Below are 13,450 nucleotides of genomic sequence, written 5' to 3'. Positions count from 1 at the left end.
TGCTCACATGTTATATTTGCTCTCTTCTTAAGATATGGTGCTATTAGCATTTAATATGATGGCTAGTTTCTGGTTTCTGTAAAGAACACGGAAGGCAAACTCAAATTGACACTTCAAACGCCAACAGCACAGAATGCCATGCGCTTAAAGTTCAAATGAATTAGAAAAAAGGGATGAGAACAACGCTACAACATGCCCTTCAAAAAATAATTGTCAATTAATTATAGCAAAACTCCAAGGGATGGTTGAGACACGATTAGTGCATTCTAAGTCTTGCATAAAGCAAAACCAGAGGCTAGCGTATATCACCTATTCCTTTTCTTATTTCCTGGCGCCCCACCTTTGTCGAAGCCCCTAAAATTGTCAGCAGTATCTGCTGTGTTCTGCTTCTTCAAGCCTTTCCTCCCACAAAATCCAAATTTAGAGTTCCTTGCTTCCCTTTTCACCAGTTTTTTCTCCAGTCCATTTTTGCTACCCTTTTTCCAATATTGTTTTACTTTCCCTCCAGACCGATCCCCTGGAGATACCCTTCGCCTCTTCTTGTTTGGCCTTTCAAATACCTTTGCATCATCAAAGGGCAAATTCATTTCACCATCTTTGTCACCCACAGAAAACCCACTTTCCTGCCTTTGCTTCCTCCACTTCTTAACAGTCTCTATCTCCATTTTTTTCTTCATGGCTCTTTCTTTCAGCTTTTGTGTCTGAACCTCTTTAGAAAGCCTCTTTGCTTCTCTAGCCTTCCTTCTCTTCTCAGACTCTTGGATGTTTTTTCCCTCAGCCAAAAGTCGACCTGTCACCTTCTCCATGTGAGCATCTGATTTCACCATTTCAGCATGATAATCAGGAGGCCTGAGAAAAGGGAGTTCCATTGACTCAAGCTTCTCAAAGGCCTGCCTCGTTCCCCCCAATGCCTCTGTAAAAAGCTAGCTCTCTTGCCAGGTCATCATTCACATCCACTTCTTGTTCTTGATCAGTGTCAATGGAAGGTTTGTGTATCCACCCCACATTCTCTGGCCAGCTAATATCTTGAAGTTTATCATTGAGACCATCTCTGTTGTATATGGAGTGCTGTGAAGGTATAGACAACTTCACATCTTCGTCCTCTGATTCGGACTCAGATTCAGATGCTGCTTCATCAATATCGTCCATTTCAACATCTTGAAATGGCTTCTCATCATAAAGGTTCAAATCTTTATCTGTCGTCCCCATTAAATAAAACTTATCAGAATAAGAAAAATGCAACCTCACTGTCACAAGTATGAACGGTACATCTAGCAAAAACCAAGCCAATTTGTACTGCCACTCTGACAGACATGCCGAAAAGCTCGAGAAACCACCAAAAAAGAAAAACATGTAAATATCATATTGATCCATTCATCTAAGAAAATAAAAGAAGGAAGGGGAAAGTCAGAAAGTGGATACTTCAAGAAGAATCTTGACCATAATTTATCATTTTCATAAGAAATTAAACCTAATACAACATCAAAAAGTAAATAAATAAATTCAAACAACACTAAAATGCCGTCTGCAAAGGTTGCCATGATCAAATAGAAAATCTTCAACAAGGTGAATAGAAATTAAGAGATGATATCTCAAAAAGAAGCACCTCAGACCCATAAAATCTTAAATGACTTAAAACCTCTATCAGAACTTTTCAACAAGAAGGCTACAGATAAGACATTCCCAATGTCAGCTTGATTATCTGTCAAGTGACTCTTTTATCCTTTTTCTTTAACCCATATCACAGTTTCCAATTCCATAATTCAATAAGTTATGCTGTAAACAGAAAAGTTCGACCACCACTGTATAATCACAACTCAAGTAGAACCAAGAAAAAAAGCGACAAGCAACGCAAAGCAAATAGATGCACCACAATGAGGATTACAACAAAAACCAAAATGAGCAAACATATATGACGAACTATAGTTTATCATATCTTGTTTGTGATATTCAACTAAGGGCTCAAAATGAAAATTGTCGGCATTGAACTGTCTATGGCTGGAAACACAAATCCCAAACCTCCATTTAATAGGAGAAAAAACAGAAAGAATTCACAGATAAACCACACAAATTATCGGCTAGATTAACAATCCTCGTTTCAAAGTGTATAATTTAAAGACTACCAGAACACTAGCAAGTAGAGTTTAAGACGAAACAGAGAGCATATTAGGGGGAGTTGGGCAAAGTACCTTTCTCTGTTGCTGTGAACTTTCCCTTCTAGATTGTACTGCGATGCTAATGCATGGGGAATGGAAATTGGGCCAGGTTTGGGCCGTTCCTAATCCTTGGCCTCAGAAGCCAGATGCGGCCCGGTTCTGTGATGTTGTTTTGGGTCGGGCTACGTGTAGTGTAATTCGAAATTACAAATTTATTATATTCTTTTTTTTTTTTTTGGGTGGGAGGGGGGGGGGAAGGTGGAAGTTCATTAGCAGATATAAAAAGGCCTACAGCTCAATACAAAGCTCAAAGATCCAGTGGATAACATGCAAAGTGCCCTCCAACGGAGCCTAATCAAGCAAATCTAGCGGACAACCGTTTGGTACACAACCAGTGTGCACGTCCAAAGGTTCCTCCTCTACCAAATGCACAACTTACAGTCCACAATCAAGCAACAAAGCACAGATATACATTCCCACTCGAAAGTGAGGAAAGAGAAAACTTACCTTCAGAGAAAGAAGGCCGCATGATCAACAGAAGAAGGAATATGAAGCTCCTAAAAAAATAGAGAAACAAAGAGAGAAAAGAGACTTTCTTTCTTAAATAATCTAGAGGAAGAATATAATTACTTTAAAAATAAAATATTATATTTTTCAAGATAAATTATCAGGTAGACTCGGTATATATATACCTTCATTCACAAAATAATAATTTTCATCTTTTAATTTTACGGTGCAATTACTTTCATGGTTCCACATTTTTAATTTTATGATACAACTGTTTTTATGTGAGTACTTAAATATTATTATTTTTTAACATGTGTAACTAGTAATTTATTATTCTTCAATTAAAAAATAAAACATATTTGTATTCAATTTTTAAAAATTTTATATATATGTGATATTTATATCCAGCGTGTATTACTTTCATTTTGCCAATAAATTTTTAGGAAATTGATAGCCGTACTTACCCTATAAAACTCATCGCTTTCTCTCGACTTCAAATATAATACGATGATTAGAGAGGTCAATGAATAGAATATTTATGAAAATTAATACATCTAAATTAGATTAATATTATTAATATTTGAAATCATCTTTGATTATTATTATGCAAAAATATTCGTATTCGTTTAATTATCTATTTTTTAATTAATAATATACAATAAAATATTTTTTATTAATAATCTATATTTAAAAAATTAATAATTTTATAAAATATTTAAATTTTATTTATTTAAAATATAATATATAAAATTTATAGATATTATTATAAAAAAATATTTTTTTATATTTATTAACTATTTATATATATGAATTTAGATAGCGGATATCAAATATGTAAAATCTGAAATTCAAATTTAACTCGAATTTAATATGAACATTATTTATTAATCTGAACCCATATAAAACTCAACAATATATTTTCAAAAATATTTTATTAAAATTGAATTGAATCTGATACCTGCAAATACTCAACTCATTGACATCTCATTATCTAAAATTATAGCATACTCTCCATCTCTCCTAAATTTAAAGTCAACTTTATCTCAAGTCGCAGAGAAATTATATAATATCTTATAATTTTATGTCAATATTTAATATTGAATGATAAATAAAAGATAATTAAATATATAAATAAATATAAAATTATTATTTAAAAAAATTATAAAATAATTATAAATTTTTTAATACCCATCTATGTATTCATATTAACTCATTATTAAATTATTATTCCATATAAAATATCTTTCCTATTTTAATATGTAATTTCTCAAAAGTTTTGGGTACAGTTCCCGGCCGAGGGGTTATGGAAAGTTCGTAAACCTTACAAGAGTTGACACGTGACATTGTGGTACTAAATACATTTTATTCTCAACCGGCAAAAAATATGAGCTGGGCTTGGACCACATCGTAATCATGGAAATGATACAATATTGAATTAGTTTAATCATGTCTTAATTAATTAAGATTGTATTTGGTATAAATAACTTATATAAAATTTTATGAAATTTATTTATAAGTATAAAATTTTAATATTTGATTTAAATGAAATTTTATTTAAAATTTTTAATAATTAATTTTAAGAAATTTATTATAATTAAATCAAATTTCTTTAAAATTATTAAAATTTATAAATGAATTTTAAATTTAAAATCATATATATTTTAAGTGATAAAATTATTTATTTATTATATATTATTTTATTTATTTTAAACATAAAATTTATTTTATTTAAAATAAATTTTTTATTTAAATAAAATATATCAAATAAAGAAAACTCATTTATAAATAAATTTTATCATAAATTTTATTTGTAAATAAAATAAATTTTAATATAAAATTAAACCAAATAGCTTCTAAGCGAAAAATTCAATTATTGAGTTCCAACAAGGAAACCATACCAAATAACAACTTTGCAAAATTAAACTCCAATTAGTTGTAAAGTCGAAATTATTTATAATTTATATATATATATATATATATATATATATATATATATATACATAAAAGTAGAGTTGGGTTCCACCATTGCCCACCCACAAAAGGATGTGTATTATATAATTCAAAAGGCTCCTATTTGAAACACATGCACCAATACGTGTATGTGTGTGTATATATATATATATCTCCATTTGCACCGCATCATTTTTCACACACAACACAATTGCTGATTTATTATCATTATTATTATCATGATTATTATTTTGATCATCTCTTTGGAGGGTTCACTGTATTGTACCTACACCTAATTACTCATTAATTAACTAGCTTTAACCTTTGCCAAGTTATCAAGGGATTGTAGCAATTGGCCATCTTACTTCTCATGCTTTTAAAATTTATATTTCTAACTAATCAATTTTTTTAAAAAATAAATTTAATAATACATCCCAAGCTTTATTAGAATTTTGGTGGGTTTTGGAGCTTGCATAACTAAGTAACCTTAATCATTTTTAAACACTTTATGTTGGAAGCACATAATTTATATAAAAAATGTGATTAACCTTCACAAAGATAATCAACTGCCACTAATTACTAAACCCCATATTATAAAACAAAAGCTGACACAGTATCTTCTAATCCTTTGGAAACAAGCAATCAATTTTTCAATATTAAGGGAACACATCAATAACTTTGCAAAGAATTCCACAATTTAGTTGGAATTTTTAAAATTTTAATTATTTGCTGTTGTGCTTAAATATATAGCTTCAAATGATAACTAAATTGATTGTTTATATAAGAGTAAAAAATTTTAACAATTTCATAGGTTGTCAAAATGAATGTGACATTTGGTTGATTTTTATATATAATTGACACAGTGATCAATTAACAATATTTGAAACTAAATATTCTCCAATTAATTGGTCCTTAGCAATAAATCTAATAATTAATTGATTATTATTGACTTAAATCACTATATTGCATAACTGTAGAGCTTGTTTACTTGTAAAAAAATAGGTTTTTATTTTTAGTTTTTTTCTTTTATAAGAAATTTTAAATTTTTATTTTTATGAAAAAAAAAATTGCGTTCATTTATTAATAATATAAAAAAACACTTAAAGTTATATTTATTTTGCAAAAAAAAATATATTTTTTTATTTTTTAACTTTTGAGGCACTAAAAAAATAAAAAAATATTTTACTAATTAAAGAAAAAATTAAGATATTTTTAAAGAAATAAAATAGAGAGCTATTTTGAATTTTGACAATATATTAAAATGTCAAAACTCTTATTTATGTATGATATAAATACATATTATATATTAATTTAATATTAATATCTATATCTTTCACAATAAAAAATAAATTTTTATAAAATATAATAAAAAATTATTTTATCAATTTTTTAGTTTGTGTTATTCATTTATTTTATAATATATGATTATTTTTTTATCTTTATAAATAAGTGAACATACCTTAATAACTAGTAAAATAATATGTTTAATAAGATTGATTTAATATAAAAATAAATATAATAATATTTAAATTAAATATTTATATTGAAATTTATGCGTAATTAAATTTGTATTATGTAATAATAAATTAAAATAAAAAAAAAAAGAAAAATTTCCGAGAAAACTTGCTTTACCCACTATTTAATAAGAATGTTCCCGTCTCGATCTTAATTCTGCATAAGGCAGAGACGAGGGGAGTAATCCACGCTCCATTGTCATCTCTGCTAGGTTGAAAAGTCACCTCTTCTCTGTTGTCTAAACAAGGAAACTTTTTTACTTTTTTAATTAATTTTTTTTCGTCCATATTTGTGTAATCCTGACGTTTTCATGTGAATTTCATATATATATATATTATCAAATTGGTAAATTTCTATTTTGAATAATTAGAAAACGATTCATTAACATGCAATCGTCAATATACGAAGGATCCAAGAAACCCTTTGGAACCGCGCGATACGTACTTTTTTGGAACAATTCAAAGATGGTGACTGCCCTTGTGCTTCCCTTTTCATTTCATGCAATTAATTTCAATCCTTTTTATTAGCTATTCAATTCCTCAAAATGATAATATGAAATTGGAAATAGCATTTATTTTGTTAATTAACATAATTTCTAACTATATATATAGTATTAAAATTGAATGTTGGATTAATATATAAATTTGAACTTTTAAATTTAATGGTTTATTAATAAAATTAAAATAATTATATGATATTTAAAGTAGATTAACTAGTATTAAAATAATACACCTCTAAGAACTAACTCCAAGCAATTGTCAATTATAATTATTGTTGTCCCTTGTAACAATATAAGAGAGGGTGAATTGGGTTTCAATTAAAAGAATTTGAAAGGTAAGTGGAGATTTTTTAGTAAAATACACAAGAAAAATGAAAGAAAGAAATAACACAAGAGATTTTATAGAAGTTCAGCTATTTCAAACCTATGTCCTCTCCTCAAGATTCTTCTTGAAAGTTAACTCCACTAAAATTCTCTTTGGGTAAATAATAAACCCCTTACAATCATCACAAGAGCAAACTTTTACTCTTTTATAAATTTCTCTACGCTCAAGAGTAATTCAATATTCTATCACGCTCAAGTAATAACAAATGCTCACAATAACCTTGAATAAACTTTCAGAACAAAGAAATTACAGCTCAAACTATCAAGCTCTCAATAATTAATTATGATAGCTTAAGTTCTGAAGGGAGAAAATCTTTTAAACATAATAAATTCTCAAAGAAATAATTGTTGTTATTTTTCTCCAGTCATAAATGGTCTCAATTTATATTTTTGATAAGAAAATGACTAATGGGGTACATTAAATGCAAAAATAGCTACTCAACTATCCAAAACCCCATTTTATTCAGTTGCAGAAACCAAGGTTCGGCTGGCAAGTCCTTTACTTCGGTTGCCAAAGGTTGGAAAAAAAATATATATTATTTAAAAAGTAAACTTTGATAGTCAAAGTGCATTCTAGACAAAAAGGGTACTTAGATTTTAAAAACTCAAAAATCACCATTTAAAGAGTGAACTTTAGCTGCTAAAGTTCCCAACTTCAGTTATTGAAGTGCTCTCTAGAGAAAAATACAAGGCTTTAAAAACTCATAGCTTTTTTATTCGAACTTTGATTTTTGATTTGTTTAAACTGTTGGAAAACTAATTTGATACACTTTTTAATGAAAACACTTTCAAAATAAATTTATATTTCTAAAAAGTGAAATTTTTATTTTACTTTTCCTTGATCAAGAAAAAGTTAAAAATAGGGGTACTATGAAATTTAGAAAAGCTTAGACTTGAGCCATCATAACCAACCAATTGAGATTCACAAGATAAAAGAAAAATTTATATCATAGTGTCTCCTTGATTTTTGCTTCAATTTCTTACTTTCTCTCAATCTTGATTTGAAGCAATTTCTCAATTTTGAACTTGAGACCTACAATTTTAATATAAATACTTTCATGGTAGATTAGTAGCACACTAATTGTTTATTATCATCAAAATATGGATTAAGATCCCTAGGTCCAATAATCTCCCTCTTTTTTATGATGATAAATATAGTGAATGAATGAAATTAAGCACAAATGAAATGTGTGTTTTTCAGAAATTCTCCCCCTTAATGTACTCCTCCTTTCAAAAATAATTTATGCCTCAATAATTAAAATTTGGAGAGCATATAAGAGAGGTTTTGACTCAATAAATATAATATCATAATGTCATGAATTTTAGATGAATAATGATGTAAAGGTATTTATATATCAATAACAATTCAGAATATGCATCATAAATATACAAAAAAACATCATATAAATATACTAAAAACATGTGTCTCACTAAAAGGCATGTATACTATGTATACAACATGTAAAACCTAGAATATGAAATTATACATTCACTATCTATATATCTCCCTCTTTTAGCACTATCAAAATACACTCAAAAGGGAAAGACGAATAAGATTCTTTCTAACAAGGTTAGCATAAAAATATTCTAACATGGTTTTCTCTGAGTTCTTGTAAACTATGTCAAATTCAAAAGCAGGAGAAGGTTGGGTAGGTTGAGGACCCCAACTAGACTATGTCAAATTCAAAACCACATGCCCTCTTTTGACCCATAGAGAAGGAAAGACAAAAGAGATAGAAACATTACAAAAGAAAACACTAAGAGTCCATATCCAAGTCAAAAGCAGCATAGAATGAACCATTAATCAAAAAGAAATCTAACTAACAATAAGAAAGATCAATAACTTAAATTACGCAAAATCTCAACATTGGACTTCAGAATCCATGATGCCACAAACATATATATATATATATATATATATATATATATATATATATATATATATATATATATATATATATATATATATATATAGACACACACACACATATGTACTCAGTAGCCAACAACTAATATTAAGCTTATATAAACTCAAGAATAATTAACAAACACAATATAGGACAGAGATTAAATAAGAAATGTGTAGCTCCAAAAATAGTAAGTTATGGTAAAATCGAGTTTAGGAAGATTTGAAAATAATGATTTCAAGGGAAAAATTGATGGAGAAACTGAGTGAGGAGAGATTCAAGAGTGAGAGAGGGAAAGAAAAGAGAGAGAGCCGAAAAGTCAAAGAGAGAGAGGGAGTTTGGGGGTTTTAAAATGTTCAAGTTCGGCAACTGGAACCAAGGTTTTTGGTTACTACTCTTAGTTCTGTTGGATTTAAAAAAAAAAACTGAAGTTTTGATGTTTCTGCTGCCGAATCTTGAAGTTTCGGCTATCGCTATGCTCTTTGCCCAATTTTTAAAAAATAGAGTATTTGAAAGTTCAACAATCAAAACAGGGATTTTCGGTTGCTACTTTAACTACTGCCCGATTAAAAAAAGAAGATTTTGAAGGTTCAGAGCAAGGACTTTTAGCTGCCGAAAGTATCTCTACCTAAAAGTGAAAAAGGCTTAAGATATTTTAGCTGTCAGATAACATAACTTCAGTTGCTGAACTTACAACTGTCCAAACTTTTAAAAACATACTTTTAAGCCCATTTCTACTGCTAAAACCTTCTCTTTTTTCAACAATTAAAACTTCTTACCCATTAAAATTTTAAGACGTGAGACAAACTTAAAAAAAAAAAAAACCACCAATAATACACCAATTCAACAAGAATTTTCAAAAAGCATATACACATTTAATCATCATAATTTTAAACATCAAAGTTATCAAGTATGCCCAATTGTCTCTTAATGAAATTAAACCTATAACGATTGGGCTCCAACCACTAGAAGAATTGTCCGCTTTGGCCATAAGCCTCACGGTTTTGTCTCATAGGTGGAATGGAGAACTTTCCAGGAGGTCACCCATCCTAGGATTTCTCTCAAGTGAGCACGCTTAACCCTGGAGTTCTTCCAACTCTCCAGGCCATTCCACCAAAAGGCGCTTCTAGTGATTAGTTCCCCTATTTTATATATCATTACTTTTTGAACCCAAGACCAACTCCGTGCTTTGCCGATGTGGGATTTGCCTAAGGGACCTTTCTCCCCCCCTTTCAGGACTCAGCGTCCTCGCTGAAGTTTTCCCCACCATCGCCAAAGAGGACACGCGAGCGGCTCCAATACCAATTGTAACGATCGGGCTCCAACCACTAGAGGAATTGTCCGCTTTGGCCATAAGCCTCACGGTTTTGTCCCATAGGTGGAATGGAGAACTTCCCAGGAGGTCACCCATCCTAGGATTTCTCTCAAGCGAGCACACTTAACCCTGGAGTTCTTTCAACTCTCTAGGCCATTCCACCAAAAGGCGCTTATAGTGATTAGTTCTCCTATTTTATATATCATTACTTTTTGAACCTAAGACCAACTCCATGCTTTGCCGATGTGAGATTTGCCTAAGGGACCTTTTCCTTGGGGCTTCTCACATCGGGATTGGTTGTTAGGGCCACGGAGAGCCGGCGGGGCGAGGCTGAGGCCGCGCTCAGCTTGCTTCCCCAACCTTTCGGGGCTAAGGGGACCGAAGCCCCCCGCGGCCCCCGCTTTCGTGGACACTCACGGTTTTAATACACATTACTAGGGGTTACGAACCGCCAACTTATAAATCCAGCATCTCTCCCGTGTTTTGCCGATGTGGGATTTGCCTAAGGTGTTACAAAACCTATCATCATATAAGGATTTTGTAAAGATATCAGCTAATTGGCGATTTGTATCAACAAATTCAAGAACAACATCACCATTCAACTTATGATCACATATAAAATGGTGTCTAGTATCTATATGCTTGGTTATAGAATGTTGTATGGGGTTCTTGGTTAAATTGATTACACTTGTGTTATCACATTTAATAGGAATGTGATCAAGAGATACTTTGAAGTCCCTTAATTATTATTTGATCTAAAGAATTTGTCTACAATAAAGACCTGTAGCCACATATTTAAATTCAGCCGTAGAAAGTGCAATAGAGTTTTGTTTCTTACTATACTACTATACTAAGAAACTCAAAAGTGTCCTAGGAGTTGACATGTGCCTGAGGTACTCTTCCTATCAAGGATACTTTTAGCAAAATTAGCATCCAAGTAGGAACACAAATCAAAAGATGCATTTCTAGGATACCATAGACCTAAATGTAATGTACCTTTTAAGTATTTGAGAATGAGTTTAACATCATGCAAATGAGACTCTTTAAGACATGATTGAAAATATGTACATAAACATATGGAAAATATAATGTCGGTCTACTGGCCGGGAGGTATAAAAGACTATCGATCATACCTCTATAAAGCTTTTCATCAACTGGTTTTCCTTTTTCATCCTCATCAAGTTTGGCGTTTGTGCTCATTGGAGTTCCACTTGGCTTGCTATTCTCCATCCCAAACCTCTTGATCAACTTTTTAGTATATTTAGCTTGGTCGATGAAGATGTCATCCTTAGCTTGCTTGATTTGAAGCCCAAGGAAGAACTTGAGTTCTCTTATCATGCTCATCTTAAACTCACTCTTTATAGTGTTAGCAAACTCTTTACCCAAACACTCATTAGTGGCACCAAATATAATATTATCAACATATATTTATACTACAAGGATGTCATTTTCATGATTTTAATAAAAAGTGTTGTATCAGCTTTTCCTTTTGAAAAATCATTTTGCAAAAGAAAGTTACTAAGCCTTTCCTACCTAGCTCTAGGAGCTTGTTTCAAACTATAAAAGGCTTTAGTCAATTTAAAAATATGGTTTGGAAACTCATGATTTTTCAAACTAGGAGGTTACTCAACATATACCTCTTCAACAATAAAACCATTTAGAAAAATACTTTTAACATCCATTTGAAAAAGTTTAAAATTTATTTATGATGCATATGCAAGCAAAATTCTAATGGCTTTTAATCTAGCTACAGAGGTAAAAGTTTCATCATAGTCAATGCCCTCCTCTTGGTTATAGCCTTTGGCTACTAACCTAGCCTTATTCCTAGTTATGTTTTCATCCTCATCTAACTTATTTCTAAACACCTATTTGGTGCTTATGAATGGATGGTCCTTTGGCCTAGGAACTAAAGTCCAAACCTTATTCATTTCAAATTGGTTGAGTTCTTCTTGCATAGCAAGTACCCAACTTTCATCATTAATGGCCTCATCTATACTCTTAGGTTCTATTTGATAAATAAAAATAAGATTATTGCATAAATTTCTAAGAGAGGATCTAGTTGTTACCCTTTTTTATATATCACTAATGATTTGGTCCTTGGGATGATCCTTCTCGAAGATCCAATCTTTGGGTAGATCTTGTTGAACTCCTTGATATGAAACTAGTTGACCTTGTTGCCCTTGAAGCTCAACTTCATCATCTCCCAAAAATCCTTCAAAGGATCTTCCTTAAGTTGATCTTGATTTCTATTAGATTGAGGATCTCCAAGGGTCAGCTCATCAAGATTGCCTACAACATCATCATCACAAGAAATATCCTTTTTAGGACTAAAGGGATTAACTTCATCAAATACAATATACATTGACTTATCAATTACTAAGGTTCTCTTATTGAAGACTCTATATGCTTTACTAGATGTAGAGTACCCCAATAAGATATCTTGATCAGTTTTGGAGCCAAATTTATCTAAATTATCTTTGGTATTCAAAATGAAGCATTTACAATAAAAAAAACTTTAAAATAACCTACTTTAGATTTCTTGCCATTCCATAGCTTATAAGGCATTTTTTTTTAAAATAGGTCTAATAAAAACTCTATTTGAAACATAACAATCCGTATTAATGGCTTTCGCCCAAAAATAAGTAAGCAAGTTATATTCATTTTTTCTTTCAACAATACCATTTTGTTAGGAAGTCCTAGGAGAAGAAAAGTTATGAGTGATCCCTAATGAGTTACAAAATTTTTCAAATCTCTCATTTTTAAATTCTCTGCCATGATCACTTCTAATAAAAGAAATTTGAAAACCTTTTCATTTTGAACTTTTTTGAAAATTTCTTAAAAACGTCAAAATATTCATCCTTATGAGCAAAAAATGTAATCCAAGTATACCTAGAATAGTCATCAACAATCATAAAAGCATAATATGCACTACCTAAGCTAGCTACTCTAGTAGGACCAAATAAATCCATGTGTAATAATTGAAGAGGTCTAAAAGTGGATACCTTATGAATAGATTTAAAAGAGCTCTTGACTTGTTTACCCATTTGGCATGCAACACACACCTTCTCTTTTTGAAACTTAATCTTTGAAACCCCATCAACTAGCTCATCCTTATTCAAGTTTGTAAGAAGATCCATGCCTTTTATGCTAAGTTCAAGAGTCATCACTAATAAAAACAAAACACTTGACATCTTTGTTAGACAAAGCATGCAAATCA

At 30.5% G+C, this 13,450-nt stretch overlaps 1 protein-coding gene across 1 annotated transcript; it reads right to left on the bottom strand.

The window, feature by feature from the left end:
* Positions 1-49: 49 nt before the first annotated feature.
* LOC110669556 (probable rRNA-processing protein EBP2 homolog) lies at positions 50-2,212 on the bottom strand. The gene is given in 2 exon segments (XM_058132684.1): positions 50-915; positions 917-2,212. Coding segments are annotated over 2 exon segments (1,068 nt in total). The 5' UTR covers positions 1,375-2,212; the 3' UTR covers positions 50-305.
* Between the last annotated feature and the right edge of the window lie 11,238 nt (positions 2,213-13,450).

This window comes from Hevea brasiliensis, chromosome 13 (assembly GCF_030052815.1).
Source record: "Hevea brasiliensis isolate MT/VB/25A 57/8 chromosome 13, ASM3005281v1, whole genome shotgun sequence".
Classification (NCBI taxonomy): Eukaryota; Viridiplantae; Streptophyta; class Magnoliopsida; order Malpighiales; family Euphorbiaceae; genus Hevea; species Hevea brasiliensis.
The sequence above is the reverse complement of the archived record's forward strand: the minus strand, read 5'-3'. Positions and strand labels throughout refer to the sequence as shown.